Below are 24,271 nucleotides of genomic sequence, written 5' to 3'. Positions count from 1 at the left end.
CGATACCGAGGTTTTCATATACATCAGTAAAAGAGCTACTGCAAATAAATGGTCATCAATAAATTCATGACCGTGCCAATTCCTTTTTTTTATTTTTTAATAACGGCAATAGAAATATGTACATAATCTCTGAAAATTTCAATTAAGATGGTTCATGATATAAAGCCTAATATAATATAAAGCCAAAGGTGTGAACATTAAAGAAAATAAAATATAATACTATAAAATAATTTAATAAACATATTAATGGTTACTTGAACAATATGTCTAACTGCTTTCAATAATATCTTTATACTGCTTGATCCTCTGTTCTGTTTCTTGAATGCTTTCTTTTAAATCTTTATGCACTTCGCTATATGCCTTTATAGATTGATTTGTTTCTGTGAAGATATTCTGCAAGATTTGTAGATGCAGTATTCTGAAACAAAAAGATAGATATCATAGAAATAGGTATATTTTAAAAAATTTCCCTCGTCACTTTTAGCCTCCACATTAAAGATTAATTTCTATTCTATCCAATACCCTATGAATCTACCTAATAACTTCTTTATGAGTTCATAGTAAAGGCATCTGAAATCCACATACAGATTCATGCTGGTTAAGTGGTGTCTCGGGAGAAGTGAAGTCCCATATCACCTAGTGGGGTTAGAGGAAAATGCATTATTCATCTATTTCACTGATCGATTTTCTTTAGGGACAAGTATGTAGGTGATCAGCCTTCTGTGTCTTGCCAGACCGAGACATTTTTTTTCTTCGTCTCCACCGGGAATCAAACCCAGGACTCCTCGGCGCTACGCTCACGCATCAACCACTGTACCAACGAGACGGTCTCGGGAGAACTGGTTAATTATAACCTTTCTATTTGGGAAAAAGGTGGCTTCTGAAGAATTTTTTGCAACAAACAAGCAAACAATGTTTTATAATTTTTTGTAAACAATAAAGTTCAAACATATTTTTCTACTTATATTTGCACAATATAAGTAGAGAAAAATAACAATTAAATGCAACATACCTGGACTTTATTTCAAGTATTTTAGTCTTCAAAGTTAAATGTTCTGTGGAGTTAGAACTAAATGTAGACACATGTTGAAGACGATGATTCAACCACTCCATCATCAAATCAACCTTTTCACCCTCTTGCTCTTTCAATACATTTAATTTCTCATCCAGACTTCTTTGTAAAGTTTGCATTTCAGCTTTCCTTGAATTCTTAGCTCCCATTGATTGCTGCAGTTTTTCTAATTCATTATTAAATTCAGGAAGCTTTGACTGAATTTTATGTAAAATAGCATTATTTAATTCCACTTGTTCATCAAAACTAAGTTCCGCTACAGACTGATTCATAAAACCTGAAATATTAATATTACAATGGAACAGCTTTGCGTTCAAATAATTTTAACTACACCAATGCATAGCTTTTTGTACTTAAATATTATCATAACACATTTTACACATTACTTTACTGATTCTCAACCGTAAAACGTCCACACTGCTGGAAATAGACCTCTCCCAAAGACTATGTTATTACCATGGACCAAAATATATTGGGTCCATGGTTATTACTAATAATTACAAAAATATATTGATGATGTTTACCTAAAACAGTTGCCGTACTTTCATCAGCAGTACTAAGTTTGTGAAGACTGGAATAATGAGTTAGGTCACAATCAGCGATGATTCTATTAACTTTTCCAACGAGTTTTGAAGACAGTTGTGAATTAGAAACGCTAGAAACTTCCTTAATTATTTCTAGTAGTATATTCTCTTGTCTTGCTTTGGTCTGAATCAACATATCATCTGTGCTTGTAATAGAATCCATGTTCAGGAATAATGTAGTCTTTCGAAGAAAAAAAGAGTCTTTTTTTTGAAGTCGGGTCGGGGAAAACACAGAGCAAGTATTATGGGGATAATTATTATATCTATAAATTATTCTAGGTATTCTCAAGATATTCAAGATATGCACAAGATCTTCAAGACCTTAGACATTCACGATAAAAACTGTTTTTAAAATATCATATTATAGAAAATCTAAAAATGCTTTTATCTGAGTTTATCTGTATCTTGTATCTGTTTTGTTTCGACAAGTATTCAAATTTCAAAATTTTGAAATTTGAAAACAAACAAACTGCCACAGACTCGGAGGAATTAACAAGCAAATAAGCTTCTTGTAACAAGTATTGCTCCGAGGCCACAGATGATACATGCAACCCATAGAGTAAAGCAAGGAGTAAAGTCAAGTAAAGTAATAGGGCGTATTCAGAAAGAAAGCTTGAAACTTATAAGCGCTTATCGGCGCTTATCAGCGCTTATAAGTTTCAAGCTTTCTTTCTGAATACGCCCATAGGTACTGTGGGATCAAAGTGTGGGATGCACAGTGGGTTGTGGGATGTTCTGTCAAGGGTTTGTTCTGTCAAGTCTTGCAGAAACAAGTCAAACACATCAAATACTATCAAATCGATGCCTCCTAAGTATAATGAGTCAACTGACATTTTAGTAATTTTACAGGAGAGCGATTTGAAGGCAAATCATTTATATTTTAATGAAATCTAATTACTTCGAAACAAAGTAAATGTTTTTTTAATAAAAATTGTAAGCTCTTCCTTTGGTATAAAATGATTTTGCTGATTTTTGTTTTTAAATTGCATTTTTTGTAGATGGCTGGGTATACGCCGGCGGGACTCAATAGTGAAATGGTTTAACTACCAGTTATATTTATGTACGTTGTTCATCAAAATCTATCGTTTACACCAAAATCAGACGAAATAATGATTGTCATTTTATTAATTTAATTTTACTTTTGTTTGTTTTCGGGTTTTTATATCTCAATAAATAATAAAATGCTGAAATTATGTCACTTGACTCATTATACTAGGAAAGTATTCAGCAATGTTAACATTTGAAACCTCAACGTATACTGGACCAATGTAATTTACTGAAGTTTATTTTTAGGATTTTTTTTTGTAATACCTTTCGATGTGTGGGATTAATAAAAGCTAGGAAGAAGAACATGAATAAGAAACCAATAACAACTCATTAAAGAATCACAATGTATTTTTCGCCATAGTTAAGTAGGAATATCTTTTTAACATAATAGCTTTACTAAATGCTACAACGTGAACAAGTCGCAATTAAAAAAATATCAATTGGTAACTTACGTTTAACAAAAATGAAAATTATAGAAATTAATAACGTAATAATCCAGGCATTTCTAATGCTCAAAAGATTAACAAATTAAAAATAAGTCGTTAGATCCATTAGAATTAGTTTAAATCAATTAATTTATTAAAAAATAAATGAAATTCCTCTTTTTCGCTATAATTTATTACGAATTTCATTATTATAACTTAATAGCCTTTCTAAAAGCTACAAGTAAAAACAAATCAACATTTAACAAATTCACAATGTTCCATCATCAAAGAGAAATAAATTAATAACGTAACAGTCTAAGGCATTTCTGGTGCTTAAAAAAAACTGTTAACAAATTAGAGTCATCTATCTAATTAATCATAAGTCAGATACTCTGTCGTTAGCTGAATTAGAGTTCGTTGAAATCAAATTATTATAAAATAAATGATACTCTTTAGGAATTACCAGTGTCTTACAAAGATCAAATCTTTGTGCTTATTTTGGTCAATAGGAATGGGTATCTGATAAGCTAAAGAAATATTATCTACGTCAATATTTAACTCTCTTTTGATATCTTTACACAATCTATCCACTTGTAAGCATCATCTTGGTATCTCGTTTTACAAAACAGCCTATATGGATAATCCACCAGCCTTAAACTAGTTCTTCTGTTACTTTATTGCAATGCATTTTTGATCCATCATTGATAGTTGTCCAGTTATATATAAGTCATAGCTTTGATTTAAAGTCTTTAACTAAATCCTGAGACACTTTAATAACTTTGTATGGCTTTTCATCGGATTTGGCAAAACTAAAAGCTGTAGCTGTCTTTCGTCTGTCTTTCAATTATAGCGTGCATACTGTCGCCTTCATTTGGACCCACTAATAGAAAGCTATGACTAATATCTATAACAAACTTCGAAATAGCTAACATATTATAATACATTAAGGATACAATTCTGTTTCTATTTTGGCCTCCACAGTTGTCTGACCTGAACCGGTAATCTTTCACACCATTACCCACCGTGTCTTCTATAAACTTGAAAACACAGCTGGAAATTTCATTAGCGCCTCTCTTTGCTGCCTGTTGATGCCATAAAAAACAATAACCATAATATCATTAATTCATGTCATCAATCATCATAATATCATCGATTCCTGTGTAAAATTTTAAAATTTTCGCGCCCTGTTTGACTGCATTCTGTTAATATTATTAATTTAACATGTTAAAGAACAATTATTACCTAAAATTGCGTGCTTACTTGCCGCCATTCATAGTCTACTGAGCCGATATAAACTTGTATATTGATACAAGTTTATTGTGTCCCCCCTCACGCCCGCGTACACTGGTACAATGTTATTTAGATCAGTTTACAATGTACGATTTTAACTGATGTTGAAATTGATTTAGTATACGTGAAATTATCTCGGTAATTATTGTACTTTTTTAATTTTTTTTAACACGAACGTTAAGAACACGATTTATCATGTTCGTTTATATAAAAATATGAAAATACCTAAATTTGTTAGTTGACTCAGTATACTTAGGAGGCATCGAAATATTTATCACACAAAGATGGAATAACCTTTCATTTGTAAGTATTTTTTTATTTTTTTTACGTAAATATCTATTTAAATGCAATTTCTAATAATCGTCGATGTATCGTTTAGCGATATGATCAAGACAAATAATCGAGTCAATTTTACTCGATCATTGATGCGGCCCCACGAGACTATCATGGAAACAAAATACACAAATTTAATCTTTATGCACTAAGAGATAAAGTTGAATTTAAAACGCGATAGTGAACCGCATTCCTTACGAGACTATCTTGTAAAGAAATACAAATTTAATCTTTATTACCTAAATTATAAAGTTGAATTTAGAACGCGATATTGAACTGCACTCCCCACGAGACTATCTTGGAATTAAATACAAATTTAATCTTTATGAACTGAGTGATAGAGTTGAATTTATAAACTCGTCGCTTAAAAGGTCGTAAATTTGTACGACTTTCGTGAAACAAATTATTTTTGTGAATGTTTGATTGTGTTTCATAGTGTGAGTTACCCTCCCCGCACCAAAATCAGCAGAAAGTTTAGTTAGAACATTTGCCAGCGTACTCCATCCATTACTTAGTGATCTAAGCTGCTAGGCAATACTACCTATAAGTTTCAAATTTTAACACAATAATGTTTGCGCGATTCTATAATAATTTTTGTCAGAGCTTGATACTAAGTACATACTACATACTAAATATTCTGATACTAAAAAAAAAATCTATTATAAGCTCAAAAATATGCAAAGCATGGTTGGTTAGATCCTTAGATTACAAAATAAAGTACAGATGGAGCATGACAACCGCCCGTCGCCCTTGTCAAAGAAAATACGAAATCAAAAACAAATACGTCGCTGCACCAGTGCTATAGCGCATATAGTGTCATGCAATACGTCAAAAAGGGTTTGCAATTTTAGTAAAAAAATGCCGTCTTGTGATAATAAAACGCTGTAAAATTTGTTCCCGAAAACAAAAAAAAAGATAAAACATCGTTTCACAGGTTTTCTGTAGATTATTTGGCTGATTTATTTCTTTAATACGAATAATAATTTTACAGATATGAAGGAATACAAAACTTCAACGTATGTTGCCAGTATTTTGAAAATGAATTTGCCATTTTTATTGGTAAAACGGTAAAATGGTTAAAGGATCTTCAGGGTAATGCTGTTGGATTTTTCGATCGTGAATGTGATTATTTGTATAGTGCACTAAAGGTTCATGATAATTATTAGATTATTTTAATAAGCATAATACATTATTTTGTTACTTTTATAAATATCATAGTCGTTTGTCATAGTCGTTTTCGCTAGCGATTTAATTTATGTGAACTCCATGATGGATATGATGAAAATAAAGTGTCCCGTATTCTCGACTAAAAACTACCGCTATTCGTATTCATATATTATGAAAAATAAAAAATAATATAATTATTATAGTTAATATTGAAACTTTTTTTATGTAATTTATTTAATAAAAAATTGAATACAACTTTTTTGTCCATATATAACTTTAGTAGGCAGGTACTTTATGTAATAAAAGAATTTAAATAAAAATTAAAACTTGACTTCTCATTTATGTATATAGCCTACGTCACTACCGCCACTAACATTCAGATCATTGCAATGAAACCTCAGAACTCAAAATCGGTCCAACGGTTTATACTGCAGGGCGTGTCAAAGAAATATTATACATACATCCATAAACTCGAAAAACATAACCCTCTTTTTTGCGTAGTCTGGGAAAAATTTGGGAAATTTTTCAATATCTGGCAACATTGCACGCACACAGAAGCACCGTGTACGTACAGTGCAGCGGCGGAATGACAGCACACATAGCTTTATTGAAAATGACGATAAATTATTCGGTTTAGTTCGGCAACGCTCCATCTGTCTTTTATTTTGTAATCTAAGGTTAGATCTATTTGCTGCTTTTTTATGAAACACGAGGAACCACGCAACCTTTTTTTTTCTTATTATAATCGTATGTTATAATAAACGAATGTTTGCAAGCTACCCGGGATCCGTCCACGGTTTTCTGTTTGACACAACTTTGTTTGTCATTTGTCATGTGGTGACGTATGATTATGTCTTTTGAGTTTGAAGTATTCAGTATTGTATCAAGAAGTATCAACTTGACGATTGATCTACCGTATCCGTATAAAAATAAATATAAATTACGCTTACCGATCACAGTAATTCAGCTGTAATCTTATAGCTATTGTTCGTAGAATTTGACATGAAATATTAATTGGTTAATTTAAATCCATTAACCCTCCCGGTTATTCATTACTGTAATGGCTTCTGTAAATGAAGGAGTTCAAATATCTAACGATGCCATGGACAATTCCCAAACAGAATCTCAAAAAGCGGGGGAAAATCTCGACAAAAACAAACACAAAAATGCTGATACCCAAGGAAATTGTTACTGGTATGTTTTACATTTAGAGTAGAAAAAAAAAGTTATTCAGCCTGGCTGCCTGTGTTTCTTCTTTTTTAATAACAATGTAACCTCTTTTCAGCGGCAAAGATCGAAACTTGAATATAGTGGAACTTCTTTGTGCCTCTTGCAACAGGTGGTTTCATGAATCCTGTATTGGATATCAACTGGGGAAATTAGTCCCATTTATGTCAAATTATTTGTTTATATGCAAAAATTGCTCACCAACAGGATTGGAAACATTTAAAAAGAACCAAGCTAGTAAGTAAAAGTTACTTTAAAAGTTAAAAGTTATTTGATGATAAAATATTACAATGGCTCTATCATAACTCTATAGTCAGCAGGATACTCATGATGTGGTATCATGCTCTAAGGCTTGAAGTTCAAAATTATTTTTCCGTTGAGTAGTGGACCATGATGAATTATTCTGCTTACAATTCTATAAATGAGCCTGTAGCTTTATCATTATTTTATTATGTTTTATTTTATAGCTTTTCCACAAATGTGTCTGACTGCAATTGCAAATTTAAGACAAGAAAGCATTAAAGAGGGAAGCAATAAGTCCCTGTTTAGTAAGGATAAACAAATCATACCATACATTGATCAGTACTGGGAAGCTATGACAACTATGCCAAGACGGTAGGTTTTTATTTACTGATAAAATAAAAAGAATTTTTCATTCTTCTTTATTGTCTATGGATTAAAAAAAAATCTATATCACATTCTATTTTTAAAATCTGTCTTGCAGTTTTGGGACATGATATTTTGAAGCTTAGTTTTGAAGTTCTTAATTTTTTGTGATTTGGTAATAATACTAGTTTTATTATGAGATTTCAAGAATTTAGTTTTTAATGTGAGCTTGTTTTTAGAGTTACGCAATCCTGGTATGCAACAGTGCAGAGGGCGCTAATAAAAGACATACAAGTGACATTTACCTATGAAGAGGACGCACACCAAGGCCCCATGTTTGGATTATTTAACCTGCAACTAACAAATATTAAACCCAATTATGAAGCTATGATAAAGCAGGGCCAGTTAAAGGTGACTGACATGGGAATAGCTACAGGTAAGTACATCGATATAAATTTTTCAAATTGTTTTGGTAGATTTAATAATACATTGTGTGACCATATCTCACAAGGCAATACAGTAGAATCCCATTGAGATAATATTACTATGTATGGAGGAGACACCACGAACAAAATCTGTGCGCCAAGCGCGGCGGCGCGGGGCGCATTTTTTTGCTCTAAGTTTTAAAAATAATTATCTAGTTAGGTACGTACCGATGAAAAGTTATTCCTTTGCAATTTTCCGTATAATTTGTATTATTTGTGCAATATCGTAACACACACGAAGGCATATTTGATGCGTTTCAGTTTAAAACAAATAAAAAATGAGCGTGACGTTCGCGCTAATGAGCGAGCAAGCAACTGAGTGCAGTTAAGCCATATGGCTTATGGTGAGCGGAACATAAGTGTTGTAGGCGGTGTCGACTCCATATGTATATCTCAATGTAGAATCCACAGAACAGTAAGAACATAATAGAAGTGCTATAATGTCATCATTAGTATGAAAACCAGTGTCGCCAAACCCACACATTTAAACCGATAGTTAAACAGTACACTACAAGTAAACTATGCCTTTGATTGGACAGCTTAATTTGAGTAAAAACTGACTTAGGTTATAAATTCAGCATTTCAATATGTACCCTAACGAACCAAGTTACGGTTTATTTTAGTATAACATCTCTAGGTATATTAGCTGTTTTGTTTCTCTTTGCTCAGAAATTCCAAATTCGAAAACATTCAGCTATTCCACAACAGATGGCGTTGGTTTTCAATACATATAACTTTGAACCTCTACACATAAAGATAAGGTTGAAATTTGTGTCACTCTAAATTAATGACATTAACTTGACATTAACCTGATGCTATGCTCTAAGGGATGTCAGCCTTGTTATCGATAATTCACAAATAAATATATTTTTGTGCATTTTTTTTTTCTTTCTATTATATGAGTATAGGATAATGTGTCACATTTTGGAGTATGTTTATTACTACTAAGTACGTCTTTTCATATTATTATATTTAAATAAAAAACGGAATAGAATAGTATAAATCTATATTTACAAAACAAACAGAAAATATGCATTATTTTAAATCTTGGAACTGCCGTAGGTTTGATGTATCGGTGGCCTTTGTTAGACTGCTTATTGCTGTTCGGCATCCAGTTAACTCGTCACGTTGCATTTATTATCCATTTCTCTTTTAAATTGGGCTCTTTCGAAAATCTATAAATAAATAGGACAAATGAAAGCTAAGGGAAAATAGAATAAAATTTAATATTTAAAAAGTTTGTCTTTTCTAAAGTATCGATACTGTCGATATGCGCCACATGCATCACTAATCCGACATTCGTTTGTTTATTTCAATAATATTCCAGAAAGTCTTGTTTGCTGTTCAATCTATATTAGTACTTATTTCTTATGGATTAAGGTTCATTTTGACTTAATATTTTTATAAATTTTTGACAAATTACGACAAGCGAAGTTGTAACATAAAATATATTTAAAATAAATTAAAATAAGACTTACCGATGGTATGAAATGCCTTGATTGCTGATATTATTTCGTCTGCTATCATTTTTCCACTCTAATACCGAACAACACGCTCTAAATAATGAATAAATATGGAAATAAGGTTTGACAGTTGACAACCGACTCGAATATTTTTCTGCGCACAACTGAGAGCGAGTTAGGTGATCTTACCTTACTAGTGACACGTGGGCCACGCCCACATCGCACTTCTATTATGTTCTTACTGTTCTGTGGTAGAATCCTTTTATTATGGATCCGGTTATATTGACCAACCACTTAATATGACGTATTACACAGCAAAGTTTAAAATTCTTAATAAAAGTAGGATAAAATGACTTTGTTTATAGTGACATTCGTTTATAGTGAGTTTCTCTGTATTAAATACACTGGCTTCGCCCGCTTTCTCTAAAACGATTTGAAATTTAAACTATCCTATCTCTCAACTTGGATCGAACTGCACATGGTGTGCGAATTTTATTATAATCGGTTAAGTGGTTTAGGAGTCCATTGAGGACAAACATTGTGACACGAGATTTATATATATTACTAACAAAAACAGTAGATTGTTTATTTTCTACAAAATGCTTTGTATGACGTCCATTTATTGTGACGTGTTTGATATTGCCCTTCAATGTCATTATAAATGGATGCCACTGTACTTACTATAATAATAGTCACGGATTTTCTAGTTTTATCAGGATGAAGATGAGTGTGGAAGATTAAAGCTTGGAATGTTTTTGTGTATATTTTGAGTAGGCTCCCTTAGATAATTTCTGGCACTGAGAGACCGGTTAGACCCCTACGGTGCTAGACGCTAACACAGCCGTAATAAAGTTGAATATCGCGTGCGCTCTTTGATCGCGTTCGAGCTTAAAACTAAATCTCGTAAGTCTCAATTCTTATTTCGTTTATAAGTTATAACTAAAGTAATAATTGATCTATAGAAAAAATATCTTGGGTTTGGATAGTAAAGTATATTTTCTTACTGTTAACATTTATTTTAGACAAAGTCCAAGTAAATCTTTAAAAAAATGTAGTAATCCTTAAAAAAGGCATAATTTTTGAATAAAAAATGAATTGAACGAAAATGTTACAATTATGTTGTACATGGAAAGAAAAAGACCAATAAATCATATTATACCTACTAAAGTTCCATTTTGATTGTATGTGTGCAGTGTGACTGTTTCAGAATATTAATGCAAAGTCACATACAATTTAGGGAGCCTCCCCTTAAAAACATCATCAATGTGGGCAATTATTGTGAAGTATTGTAATTACATTTTAATTTGTAAATTTGTATAATATCTCGAATGCATGCAATGAGTGCTCTTTTTTATTGTTTTAAAAGAGATAATCAAACAAATTTGTATTTTGTCAGTTTTTCACATAATTATTATATTAAATACCTATGCATTCCCGTTGAAAAAGAAAGCAGGTTGTTAGGAAACACTACCTGCTATTGATTCAACACTTCTAAACAATGTACTTTGTGGTATTTGATTCAAATATGTAATAAACCCTTTTTTGTTTTGTTTGATGTGATATTTTAAACAAGCAAGACATCTAGGTGGAAAAATGTTATTTGGCATATCTCCGCTTCTTAAAAATTAATAGAAATATAAGGACAATTTTCACACATGAGACGATCTGATCTTATACTAATCTGATCTCATACTTTCGCTTTTGTTATGGAATCCAGATAGCTAAGAGAGGTGTGAAATGAGTGCCGTGAACGCAATGGACTGCATTTGGACGATATTATTTTTAAGAAATAAATTCCCATAATATGCACTTTAATAATTAATAAACATTTTTTCAATACACCGCTTACTTTTTTTTTTATTCATCCACAAAATATAAACTTTCTTTTGAGACACCCTGTATTTGTAGGATTGAGAGATTGCATTCCTGCTACCTAATTTGATCAAATGGCATAAACAATCTTCTTTCTTATATTATATAAAAATGAATCCCAAAATGTGTTGGTAAGCGCATAACTTGAGAACGGCTGAACCGATTTCGATAATTCTTTTTTTATTATATTCCTTGAAGTACGAGGATGGTTCTTATGTAGAGAAAACGTAAATATGTACCACGGGCGAAGCCGGGGCGGACCGCTAGTAGATTATGTATATATTATATATCTTACCTACTCCATTTTGTTGAACTTTCTATTCTTCGTATGCGAATCGACCGACCCCATGAGACCATTCATTCAGAGCTGAATTTAACTTTAGCTGCGCCGAAGAAACGTCGCACTTTTTTCAAAATTTTGCGTAAAATGTACTAAACTTAAAAAAAATCGAAAAATATTTAGCGAACTAACTTTAATACAACGGTAATTCTAATTAAAAAATGATAAGGATTTTTTATAGAACTTGCCTCTTTACATTAATACAACTACAACTAAGTACGCGATTATTCATTACTAGCTTCCGCCCGCGACTCCGTCCGCGCGGATGTCGGTCTTCGCGTGGATGGTTTATTTCTTCATTTTGAGTAACTCTGACAATGATATCTTATAAATATATATTGGACCCAAATACGGCTAGGCCTATAATAATACGCAACGTGTGTTCGCGGTTCTACAGAACAACGTCTATGGATAAAACTGAAAAGATTAATTTTTTTCTACGTATTTTATTTAAAAAGTATCCTATTATACGCCCAGGATAATAAGGTATAATTATACCAAGTTTAATCGAAATCGAACCGTTAGTTTTCACGTGATGCAGACAGACAGACAGACAGACAGACAGACAGACAAAAAATTTTTTAAACATATATTTGGGTTTGGTATCGATCCAGTAACACCCCCTGCTATTTATTTTTTCAATATTTTCAATGTACAGAATTGACCCTTCTACAGATTTATTATATGTATAGATATTATTTTCCCGACGTTTCGAACACTTTACAACGAGCGTGGTCACGGGGAGACTGAGAAGTGAGATGTTATACGTCTTGACGGTCATTCAAAAATTGCTATTTGTAAACTACCTTCACCTTCCTCCGTAGTTGATATGTGCAGTATTTTTCCGGATGTTGGCATTTTTGAATGACCGTCAAGACGTATAACATCTCAGTCTCTCCGTGACCACGCTCTCTGTAAAGTGTTCGAAACGTCGGGAAAATAATATACCTAATGAATAAATCGCGTTTAAAATCCGTTAAAAAGTCTTTAATTTCTAAAAGAACGAATAAATAATAACAGTTGATCGTAGGTATATGTTTTAGCAGATTTTAAATATGTTATGCTATATAATAAGTAGTAGCATGGACGAATCGTCCATGGTAGTAGTACTACTAGTAGGTATGAGCAATAGCTCGTTTTTCCATAAAAAAGTATGGTCTAAGTTTATATTTTGACACAATATAAAAATATACTAGGTACCTAATCATACAAAAAAAGATCAAAACAAGTTATTCAATCATATTATCACGAAGCACGAATTCGGAACAAGTATTTCTGAGCAAGTATTTTTTATTTGTTATCATAATAAACATTGCACCATTCTTCTGACAACAAAGAGATTATATACAAAGATGATTTATTTTTTATCTTTCTGATTTTCGGTACATATCGCATATATACATAAAGATCCATAAAACTGACCCTATTTGTATAGAATCTGTCAGTAAGTAGTGGGGATTCGAGAGTTTATCCCGGCTCAGCTTTGAATACTTATATTCGCACTGTATTTAAACTCTGAAGTTATTTCTTGGGTTTTTCAGAAGTATATATTTTCATGGATAAATATTTAACCGTATGACGTTTGCCTTAAATCTTGTGAAATGAATTATCAGCATTATGATGGTTTAGAAGTCAGGGCTAATAACGGATATAGAGTCAAGATTCTAGACCATAAGATTAATTATTATTGTGCTTTATCAGTAACACTAGATACGAATAATATATTTTCTTATTGGAGCATCATAAGACTAATTAATATTGTCAGTTGATTTGATGACAAAAATCTATAATACGACCACAACAGGTTTTGTGTATAGGACGTAATATAAACGATATTAGGGCGCTAACGTTGGTCACAAGAACGACGTGGTAGCAAATAATAGTTCATAAGTTACGCGAACATGTCGCATAAAATTCTAGACCAAGTATTGAATAATGACATTGTTCTGTATGCACTGCGGTGGTGTTTGTAAACACGGACGATACACACAGGCGCGACACGTATACGCTACGTTGCGAGTGTGGTTCTACTCCCACTTTAAACGCTCACATACGCGGCGTCGCGTCCAACGACGATATCTCCATCGATTCCACCTTATTATTTCCATATTAAACCTTGAACTTTATGGCTGGTGAGTTATATTTTTGTAAAATAAAACCATTAAAATTTTTACACCAGACGTAATAAGATGTACGTACGTGAATGGCCTTGAACGGATGTTTACTTTGCATGCTCTTATTATAATGTAGGTTTTTATCACAGTGGCATGGAAAAGCTATTGAAAGTATTCGAGTTCATTTAATTTGCATTATTGTAAATGTGATATGTATCTTTGTGTATGTTTAGGGCAGTTACTAGTTCGTTATCTTATCACTGTTTCGTAGTCGGTCGTCGAATTAATGTGATTACTGTTCCCGTTCGACATGGATAGTAAGTGTTTTATGATTATTTACACGCTTTTAAGTTATATATATGTGCGCTTTAGTTAACAGCTTCAAAACAATATGTTACTGCTAAAACAAACAACTTCGGAGTTTATTATTATGGACGTATTTATAGGGTAATGTTATATTCGTTTACGACGATTACAAACTTAACTTATAGGTCATCCACAATTTGAGTAGAACACTGAAGATAACAATCGTTGCGTAACATGTTTTCTGTAGCGCTGACTTAATTAGCATTTTATTATGTTTATTCAAATAAAGGTAATTGTTAACCAGAAGTCTAGTTGATATTATGTTTTCGTTGAGATATAATATAAATGTAGATTAAACGAGAATAATTACTACCTCGTCGCTACCCAACTGATATCCTCTACCAGGAGACCGGTTGTATGCGAGTGCGACAACTTTACATTATGGCGGTCGCTCTTCGGTTTCACAAAACTGCACCATCAAATATGTATGTCACTTCTCGTTCCCAAAGATGCAGAAAATGGAATAGACCTAAAACTAAACTAAATTTTGGCAAAAAATCATATCTATACATGGGTCCTTTTATTTACGAAAAACTAAATTTAGCAACTAACCTCCTACCCCTGACCAAGAGGCAATGCAAAAAACATGTAAAAAATTTCCTTTGTGGTTTGGACTACGAACACACGGAAAACTTCCTCAGACCATTAAAATAATTCCACAAACTCACTCAAGACATTCATCCTATCTCATTCACTCGCAGAAATTTATTCAACTAGCATATTGTATGTATTTTCGTAGTTAAGAATTTACCTCTGTATAAACTGTGTAAATAGACGTAAGCTGGAAGAGACTATTCTCCACAACACAGGGAATCCTAGTGTGGAGATTAGTGCATTGTATTATCTACCAAATGTTTATGTAATAATAAAGATTTTTGTATTTTTTTTGTATTTTTGTTTTTGTAATTTTTATTTGTGACCTACTTTTTCTGATATCGTAGTTTTATTAATATAGCGTGTGAGTAAATTAAGCTTGATTTGCCTTTTTTGATTAAATATTAAATTAATATTTTTTTCGTACCATTGAATGTTTATTTTATGAGAAATTATTTTCTTCGTTGCATTGTCGACGTTGCCTGTATTATGTGATCTAAGATCCGATTAGCTTGACTAATTAATGTTAAATACTAACGAATATCAAATAATATCTTTTATATCAATTTTAATCACACACAATATCAAGAAGTAAACAGTTAGCTGTAGTTCGTAAAAATCTAGAAAAAATACAAAGACAATTTCATGCGACGGTGACGTAATTACCCACTTTCGCTAAAAGTCTAAAACTAGGTGACTAACTCCTAGGACTAGTAAAGAAATATTTCATGGTTATGATTTAATTTAAATTAGTGATGTGTATTGATATAGAGCTTCACAAACCAAATAGCAATTAAGGTACCTACCTCTATGTGATATACTCGCGATTTCCAATGGCAAACTGACAATATATGTTTTTAATTTAAGGATTAAAGTACCCAAGGTATTATATATTTATATTAGTTCGCTATTTTAACTCTACATGTTACACGGTTAGGCTTAATCACTCCATTTATATTAATTATTAATGATTTTAATAACTGTGGCTCTTGCTATTTGTAGAGGCTAGTTAGTGATTTTCGTATTAATATTGGAATTTAACTACATTTGAAAACAAAACATTAGTATTTTTAAAATTTTCTCTAACGTTTTAATGTGAATTATTAAAAGGCATATAATCTTGAAACGTACTTTTAAAAGCATATTTTTCTTATTTTCTGTTCGCATATTAATCATTTTTCTAGTGCGCATTGTGTAACTGAGTCTGATTGGTCTAAAACTTCTCGTATTCGTATCGATTTAACTGGTATGATCTGTGTCTTAATATAGCCTATTAGGCTCGGGTTTCCAAGTAAAGCGATGACCGCAAATCATAGCAAAATGAAAAAGAAAATGCCATCGCATTAGTTTCTATAATAAAAGATTTTGTATGAGCTTGATAAACAGGATTTTTTTAACTAAGATATAGTTATTTGGAGTGTAATAAGCTTGTAATCTGTTTATAAAACAGTATTATTAATAATGGGTGTTTCAATAAAACACTGCAGTGTCGACTGTCGAGTCGCGAGTCGCAGCGCATGCGTGCGTAACAAAGACGAAACTGTAACACCGTAACTATTAATGTTATCATTTTAAAGTAGAAATTATATTATTATGCTAGTAGGTAAACGTTAAATAGCTTAGGTTTTAGGCGATACCTTCTGAAATAATTAGAAAGTCCCCAAAGCTAATTTTCCACGAAAAGGATGCTAAGTAGTTTTTTACTCTTCATATTATAGATAGACGATTTTAAATTCAATTTATAATCAATAAAAATATTATGTTACTTAAATTAAAGTCTCAGTATAGGTACGTGTATTTTCTCTCATCTAAAGCTCTGGCCTAGTTGATATGAATAATTTATTTCACTGATAGGTAAACTTTAAACCAGTGCGCAGATGTTATGGATGGCTATAAGATATTAAATAAGTCAGAGTTTGCTCGTTAACAAGTTGTACAACGGGTTTACGTATTCACTATTGACGTGAATTATACAGCTATCTGATGCCCTCGACTTCGCATAAGCACAAAGACAACCAAATTAATCTTCCCTTTGACCTCTGCGGGGGCTCTTTTGTAAGAAATGTCACTTGGACCATTTTTTCCTACGTACTTATCCTTAACTTTACTTTCCTTAATACTAAGTGTTAAAATTTATTTGCATATAATATATAGATATATAACACATATATGAAATGTTTTATGATCCTTATAGCTATCCATTTTCTTGATGGTGGATAAATAGCATATTTTTTTTTTCCAAAATGTTATGTTTTTGGAAAACGGATGGACGCAATGAGAGACTGTTTTAAAAATTACCCACGTTCACGTACAAACCGTACAATAATGTAGATAATATTTATCTTACTCACACTTATGATGTGTTCTCTTTCTTATATAGAAAGTAACTGCATGTTAGATTGTTCAATATTGTTTCGCCTAATACACTGGAATAATTTGAAATTCAGAACAAAGATAAACTTGACCTTGGGAAAGGGCGTATGCTACATTTTGTCCCGAAAACAAAACTTGATGCGGATGAAATGGGGAATGGAAATACGTCATGTTGTCACGCGATAACGTGTGCACGCGAGTCATTCTACGTCTAGTATGTTTTATACGATGAAGCTAACCCAGAGTTTAAATTACTTATTACTTAGAAAATTTTATATCTAGAACATAGGTATACACAGAATACTGAAGTATTTCCCTTTGATCATTTAAAATAGGGAAATAATTTATGTTCTGTAATTTTACTGTACCAAATACCATATAAATATAAATACATATTTCAATTATAGGAGAACGAAGCTAAAGATTCTAAAATAAAGAATAATTCTAGAATTTTATAATTGATATTAAAGTTTAGATTTCTCTCATTGGAGGCCCCTGCAGTTAGTATATGGGTTGATTATGATGATGTTTTAACTTGCAGTTCCTCTAACGGGCAATGTAAAGGGCCGACAAGGCAAGCGGCGGCCCGCGGTGGGCGCGGAGACGGGCGCGCCGGTCGGCAAGAAGGGCAGGTCGAGCGATCTCAGCTCGCTCAAACTACCCTCGCATGGGTACCCCACTGAGCATCCGTTTAACAAGGATGGGTATAGGTACATACTGGCTGAGCCAGACCCGCACGCGCCGTTTAGACAGGTAAATAAAGTAGTAGATGATAAATCAAAATCGGCATGACTTTAATATTTTAAGTCTGTAATAGACTAGCATAATAAATGTTAAATAATGGCCAAGACGGGGTGGAGATGGGGCAAGCGAGTAGATTGTTGGAAACAAAAATACCGTCGCTTCAATGTTTTATTTAGCTATTCTTGAAGCATTCCACCACCAGAGTACCTTCATTGAAATTTCGTCACATCTTTCAGGAATTTGACGAAAGCAATGAATGGAGTGGCAAGCCGATACCGGGCTGGTTGTACCGTTCCCTATGTCCTGGGGTCGTGTTGTTAGCGTTGCACGATCGAGCGCCTCAACTGAAGATCGCTGAAGACAGGCTAGCTGTCACTGGCGAGAAGGGATATTGCATGGTGCGGGCGACTCATGGTGAGGATTGTTCGTCTTATTAATCAGTTTATTAACTGTTTCAATTCAGATAAAGAATGTATTTTAAAGTTTCTATTAATGATGATTAATGACAAAATATCAACAAGCAACCGGTTATTTAGCGAATTTCACGGTGTCTTCTAATTGATAATATCATCATCATCTAATGTATAATATTCCTCATAATGTGTCATAATGTTAGCTACCACATTTTTCCAAAACGGCTGGACCGATTCTCATGAAATTTTCTGTGCGTATATCGGGTAGGTCTGAGAATCAGCCAACATCTATATTTAATACCCCTAACTCCTAAGTGAAAAGAGTAAGGTAGAACAACGTTTGCCGGGACAGCAAGTTTTGCTATAAATTTCGAATTTGGTCCATTTAACGTGATTAACTGTACGTATTCTGTTTACCGTTTGTAAACAACAGCAGCATTAAGAGTTTTTTCACAGTCTGTCAGTTTTTTTACATCAGCAGTCATTAAGAGTGTTGTTTTGTTCGTATCTGTTTAATATTTTTTTTTGTTAATACTAAAACCGTCAAAGGAGCGGGCGGTGTACAGCTGATGAAGGTGATCACCGCCGCCCATAGCAATTGCAACGTTAGGTAACCTTGTGATTGTTTTGCCGGCCTTTGAGGGACGCGTCGACTATACTTTATATCTTTAATCATTTGAATCACCAGGGCTAGAACAGATACGGACAGTACGTATCAGTTTACATGTATATATTTGTGCGAGCAGGCGTGTCCCGCGGCGCGTGGTACTGGGAGGCGAGCGTGGAGGAGATGCCGGAGGGCGCCGCGAGCCGCGTGGGCTGGGGCCGCCGGTACGCCAACCTGCAGGCGCCGCTCGGCTACGACAAGTTCGGCTACTCGTGGCGCAGCAGGAAGGGCACCAGGTGCGTGTGCTCAGCGCTAGTGGTGGGTGGGTACTGGGTACAGGTTGAACACATTGATATTGTGAGAAAGAGCTGGAGATAGTTTCCCGACACAACATTAGATGTTCAACAACAGCACACTAACGCACACCGTTCATTGAGTGAGTGATATAGAGACAACTGAAGTTAGTTCTGGAAAAAAGAAGATATTTCAATGTGCCGCCTGCTTACCTACCTTTCTACTTTTAACGTTTTAATATCATTAGGTCGAATAGATCGATTTGCTGATTAACTGTAGCTTAATAAAAGCAGTATGAAATCTGACGAAAGGAAATTCAAATTACATCTTTGCAAATATAGGTAGAAAATTGATACTCCTGACGAAATTGCAGGAGTATCAGGTTATATGACTAGTGACAGTATGACCTTATTGCACTCATAATACGCACGTCATGCGCACACTTTTTTCAATTCACGCATCTTGAATAGGAACAATCGAAATGGTGTCCACGGAGCGGCAACGTCGCTTCAGCCGCACGCGTTTAACGTCCACCCCGCGCGGCTTCATTTTACTATTGTAGCGTGACGATTGCATGAAACAAAGTGGACATAACAAAAATGTTGTATGTTGGTTGCATGCAGACGAAATTTCAAAAATATTTTCTGGGTGCGTAACAATATTTCAGTTTCGTTTCGTCAGTCAGTCTGTAAGTCATTTTTCTTTTTATATGCTTATTCTATTGTTTTCATAGGTTTCACGAATCTCGCGGTAAGCACTACAGTCCGGGTTACGGCGAGGGAGACACGTTGGGTTTCCTCATCATTTTGCCAAATAGCCCCACTACCAAGTACACACCAAACACTTATAAGGATCGCGTAAGTACTTGTACTAACTTTACACTACTACTGTGGAAAAAGTACTGTAGATAAAAAATTATTTTTGAAGAGCAAAAACCTGCATTCAAAGATTACTGAAATTTCGCTTTCCAAAAACGGGAATCGAAACGACTGTTAAAATTACACCGTCTTTTTTAACCGACTTCAAAAAAAAGGAGGAGGTTATCAATTCGGCCGGTATATATTTTTTTTTTTATGTATGTACACCGATTACTCCGAGGTTTCTGAACCGATTTACGTGATTCTTTTTTTATTCGATGCGGGATGGTGTCGAATTGGTCCCATAAAAATTTTATTCGGATAGGCCCAGTAGTTTTTATTTTATGAGCATTTTTGTCTGTAGGTATTTGTAAATTTTGCAAGTGCAAGTTTGAAGTCGGTTGTTTTTAACGCAGTTATCACTTGTTATTGTATCGATTGTTAGGGTCAATTATTAGACAGTCAGTCGGTCAGTGAAATCTGTCTAATAAACTTGACTAAGTATTAATATGTTCTAATGTAATCCATACTAATATTATAAATGCGAAAGTAACTCTGTCTGTCTGTCTGTCTGTTACTCAATCACGCCTTAACTACTGAAGCAATTTGCATGAAATTTGGTATAGAGATATTTTGATACCCGAGAAAGGACATAGGCTACTTTTTACCCCGGGAAATAGGATAGGTTTTATCCCGGCAATCCCACGGGAACGGGAACTATGCGGGGTTTTCTTTGACTGCGCGGGCGAAGCTGCGGGTGGAAAGCTAGTATATCATAATAATCTTCCCTCTACAAGTCTACAGTATTTAAGAGGAATTTTATATTCGGGAAATCTTGATAAAACGGTATTTAAACAGCTTATTCAACATGTTCCTCTTATTATCTCATTATTTTTATTGATCACTTCCAATTACATATTTTATATCTTTCAAATAAATATTTTACTTGCAGCCGCTTGTCAAGTTCAAGAGCCACCTGTACTACGAAGACAAGGACAACATCCAGGAATCTCTCAACAATCTGAAGCCGCTAGCAGGCAGTAAGATTTACTTCTTCAAGAACGGCGAGTGTCAAGGCGAAGCGTTCACTGATGTGTATCAAGGATGCTACTATCCGTCCGTTTCGTTGCACAAGAATTGCACAGTCAGCGTCAATTTTGGACCCAATTTTAAGTTCACACCGAACACCAAACATGCTTTTCGGCCGGTGAGTTGATGTATTGAGTTTCAATTAGTGATATGTTGAGATATAGAGATATGAAAGCTTGTGGAGATGTTTAGTTTTTTAGAAGTTAAGCGAATTAACTCGTATGAATGAATTTAGATGAATGCCAAGTCTGTAAAATGTTAAAAAAAGTTATTTACTCCTTCCTTCCTACTGCAAAAAAAAAAAAAAATTTTGGTTACACAAACCACGAAAACAAAATTATTCTTAATAATATATGTAAATCTATACAAGAATTAGAAGATACAGTGTGATACAGACCTAACAAACCAGTGAATGATTTTCAAATTCCCTGTATTTTTTTAATAAGATATATTATATACTACATCCAATCAAAATTAACAAACAAATATTCCTTTTAGATGTCGGAGAAAGCGGAAGAGGCTATATGCGAGCAGACAATGGCTGACTTATTGTACTTGACCGAGAACGATGGGAAGCTGCGATTGGATAGTTTTAATCTCTGATATAACTAACACCGTTGAACGGTGTATAAGACTTTGTGCAGTGAGGTTTGCGCATGTGAATGTAAAGAGTAAGGACATGATCATAATATAGCGATGGAATTGACACAAATTGAAGATAATATCGCATTACTATTGCTACAACGTGTCAACTCAAAATTAAGCTTTTTTTAGAAATGAATGAAAACTGATTACTCAATCCCTGTAATAGATTATAAAATTCTTACCACCGAGAGATGCATTAAAAATAATAAGAAAACGCACAGTGCCGTACAAAAATAGTGGTCCAAACCAAAGAAAAAGTTTGTTCCATGTTTTTTTATTAAATGTTTTGCCCATGGTTTGAGGCTAACATCTATATTTTATTATTATACATAATATAATAAATCTGAAGAAGGGTCAATTCTGTACATTGAAAATATAGAAAAAATAAATAGCAGGGGGTGTTACTGGATCGATAGCAAACCCAAATATGTGATTAAAAAAATTTTGTCTGTCTGTCTGTATGTTCAGGCATCACGTGAAAACTAACGGTTCGATTTCGATGAAACTTGGTATAATTATACCTTATTATCCTGGGCATAAAATGGGATACTTTTTATCCTTGAAAAATACGAAGAAAAAAAAATAAGGATCTTACTGCTATCAAGAGATAAGGTGACATAGGGCCTATTGAATTCAGAATTATTATCATATTGCTATTATTGGGATGGCATATGAAAATATCATATTGCTATTATTGGCATGACATAAAACATTTTGCAATTTAAATATTAGTACTCAAACAGTTTTTTACTTTTGAAAACATTACATTTTTACTATAGGTAACACTAAATAACTAAATGGATAATGTAATGTCAGGTCTTACTTTGCTGTAGAAATACTACCAAATAAAAAACATCAATTAAAAAAGGGAAAATGTATTAAAAATGTTCAACCTTACAATAAACAATAATAGTAAGTAACAGTAAGATGTAAGTATGCGCTTATCTATTATATTCTTTGGATGTGCGGGCAGTCCAGGGAAGACGAAACAATTATCATGCTCTAACAAATCATAATAAGGGTGGCAATCATTCGGAATTAAGGGTTTCATCGTTTGCAAGTGTAAAAATTTTGTCAATTCGATGGGCAACGGCGATGTGTACAAAGCTGATGTAATCATTGTTAGAAATCCGCCGTGGCAAATACTCATAATCATCCTCGAATCCGATCAATCCTTTAATTTTTCCTTCTGGCAAGTATTGTAAGGCGCAAATATCTGTAACGACAGGATCGCCTTTCTTATTTCCAGGCCTAATGCTGGTATATTTCCCGCCATCATATTTTAGAAAATAATCATAATTTAGGAAAATAACATTGATGGATCTTTTTTTCTAGCACTGTTTATGATATTGAAGTAGTCGGCAGGGAGAAATATTTACCGATGTGGCGGTAATTTTCTTATTGCCACCAAGGTATATTTCTTCTATTGGTACATGGTTGTGTTTATTTTCATATTTTAAATTGTATCTTGTAAAAATCCATTCATAATATAACAAGTAGAGTTTAGGACTTTCTGATTGCATTTTTTTATTGATGTCATGGAAACAGGGTAACACATAATCCAAAAAATTTAAGTATAGCTCTGTTGAAGGATCCATCGCCTTCACATGAATGGTCTGAGCTTGCAGCTCAGCCTGTCATAGCCTGCCATTCAAAACAGAATTTTGGAAGTATAACTTTAAAGCTGGAAGCTGTTCTAAAAGCCGTTTGACCACAGGAAGTAAAGACAGCCACCTTGTTTGAGCTGGGTGTAGAAGTTGGTGGGGTTTTATTTACAAAAAAGATTAGAATTCTTTTTAGTCACCCAGACGTTTTGGGCTATTTTTGATATCTCTCTAAAACACTGTACACATCTCTTGTAAAATCCTCTACACCACTCAGAAGACTTTTGCAGGCATAAGAAGCACACAAATGAAACGAGTGGCAAATGCACTTCATCATGGATAAATGAGGGATCTCATTTGCAAATAGGGTGGACAATGAATGGTGTGAACCAAACATAGTATTTGCACCATCAGCTGCAATCCAATCATATTCTCCTTGTAAGGAATATTTTCATTATCAAAATATTATTTGCATTCATAATGAAACGCTGAGGCAGTGCCGTCTACAATATAAAAATTCTCTTCCACATTGAAATCTACTGCTGTTCTGGCAATGAGCGCCAAGTGTTTTGTTGTTGATTTGTCTGTGCTTTCATCAACAATCAAAGAAAATTTTTCAGTTTGCAAAAGTCTTAACAAATTCGCTGTGAGATGCGCGGT

At 33.5% G+C, this 24,271-nt stretch overlaps 2 protein-coding genes across 4 annotated transcripts; one reads left to right on the top strand and one right to left on the bottom strand.

Annotated features, from left to right (window-relative positions):
• Window positions 1-214: 214 nt before the first annotated feature.
• LOC123693138 lies at window positions 215-1,974 on the bottom strand. Its single transcript, XM_045638102.1, has 3 exons — window positions 1,597-1,974; window positions 1,013-1,349; window positions 215-418 (listed from the first exon to the last, which is right to left on the bottom strand). Exons 1-3 carry the CDS (start codon window positions 1,817-1,819, stop codon window positions 268-270), a joined length of 711 nt encoding a protein of 236 aa, XP_045494058.1. The 5' UTR covers window positions 1,820-1,974; the 3' UTR covers window positions 215-267.
• A 4,820-nt stretch (window positions 1,975-6,794) lies between these two features.
• On the top strand, window positions 6,795-22,360 carry LOC123693306 (set1/Ash2 histone methyltransferase complex subunit ASH2). 3 transcript variants are annotated; one of them, XM_045638333.1, is made up of 10 exons: window positions 6,795-7,112; window positions 7,204-7,382; window positions 7,613-7,760; window positions 7,991-8,187; window positions 17,900-18,111; window positions 18,339-18,516; window positions 19,262-19,418; window positions 20,150-20,273; window positions 21,226-21,480; window positions 21,861-22,360. In XM_045638333.1, exons 1-10 carry the CDS (start codon window positions 6,979-6,981, stop codon window positions 21,963-21,965), a joined length of 1,689 nt encoding a protein of 562 aa, XP_045494289.1. In that variant the 5' UTR covers window positions 6,795-6,978; the 3' UTR covers window positions 21,966-22,360. The 3 variants fall into 3 exon arrangements, with proteins under 3 accessions (XP_045494289.1, XP_045494290.1, XP_045494291.1); XM_045638334.1 differs by lacking the exons at window positions 6,795-7,112; window positions 7,204-7,382; window positions 7,613-7,760; window positions 7,991-8,187 and adding an exon at window positions 13,947-14,043; XM_045638335.1 differs by lacking the exons at window positions 6,795-7,112; window positions 7,204-7,382; window positions 7,613-7,760; window positions 7,991-8,187 and adding an exon at window positions 14,126-14,342.
• The last annotated feature ends 1,911 nt before the right edge of the window (window positions 22,361-24,271 follow it).

This window comes from Colias croceus, chromosome 7 (genome assembly GCF_905220415.1).
Source record: "Colias croceus chromosome 7, ilColCroc2.1".
In the NCBI taxonomy this organism is placed as follows: Eukaryota; Metazoa; Arthropoda; class Insecta; order Lepidoptera; family Pieridae; genus Colias; species Colias croceus.
This window is presented reverse-complemented; position numbering and strand designations above follow the sequence as displayed.

What these genes read in the sequence shown, in the direction of transcription:
- LOC123693306 (XM_045638333.1), top strand. Translation starts at nt 6,979, where the DNA reads ATGGCTTCTGTAAATGAAGGAGTTCAAATATCTAACGATGCCATGGAC. An exon ending in ATTTAAAAAGAACCAAGCTA is followed by an intron (nt 7,383 to 7,612) that starts GTAAGTAAAAGT and finishes TTTATTTTATAG; the next exon opens with CTTTTCCACAAATGTGTCTG. An exon ending in CGCACGCGCCGTTTAGACAG is followed by an intron (nt 18,112 to 18,338) that starts GTAAATAAAGTA and finishes CACATCTTTCAG; the next exon opens with GAATTTGACGAAAGCAATGA.
- LOC123693138 (XM_045638102.1), bottom strand. Translation starts at nt 1,819, where the DNA reads ATGGATTCTATTACAAGCACAGATGATATGTTGATTCAGACCAAAGCA. An exon ending in AAGTACGGCAACTGTTTTAG is followed by an intron (nt 1,350 to 1,596) that starts GTAAACATCATC and finishes TTAATATTTCAG; the next exon opens with GTTTTATGAATCAGTCTGTA. An exon ending in ATACTTGAAATAAAGTCCAG is followed by an intron (nt 419 to 1,012) that starts GTATGTTGCATT and finishes TTTTTGTTTCAG; the next exon opens with AATACTGCATCTACAAATCT.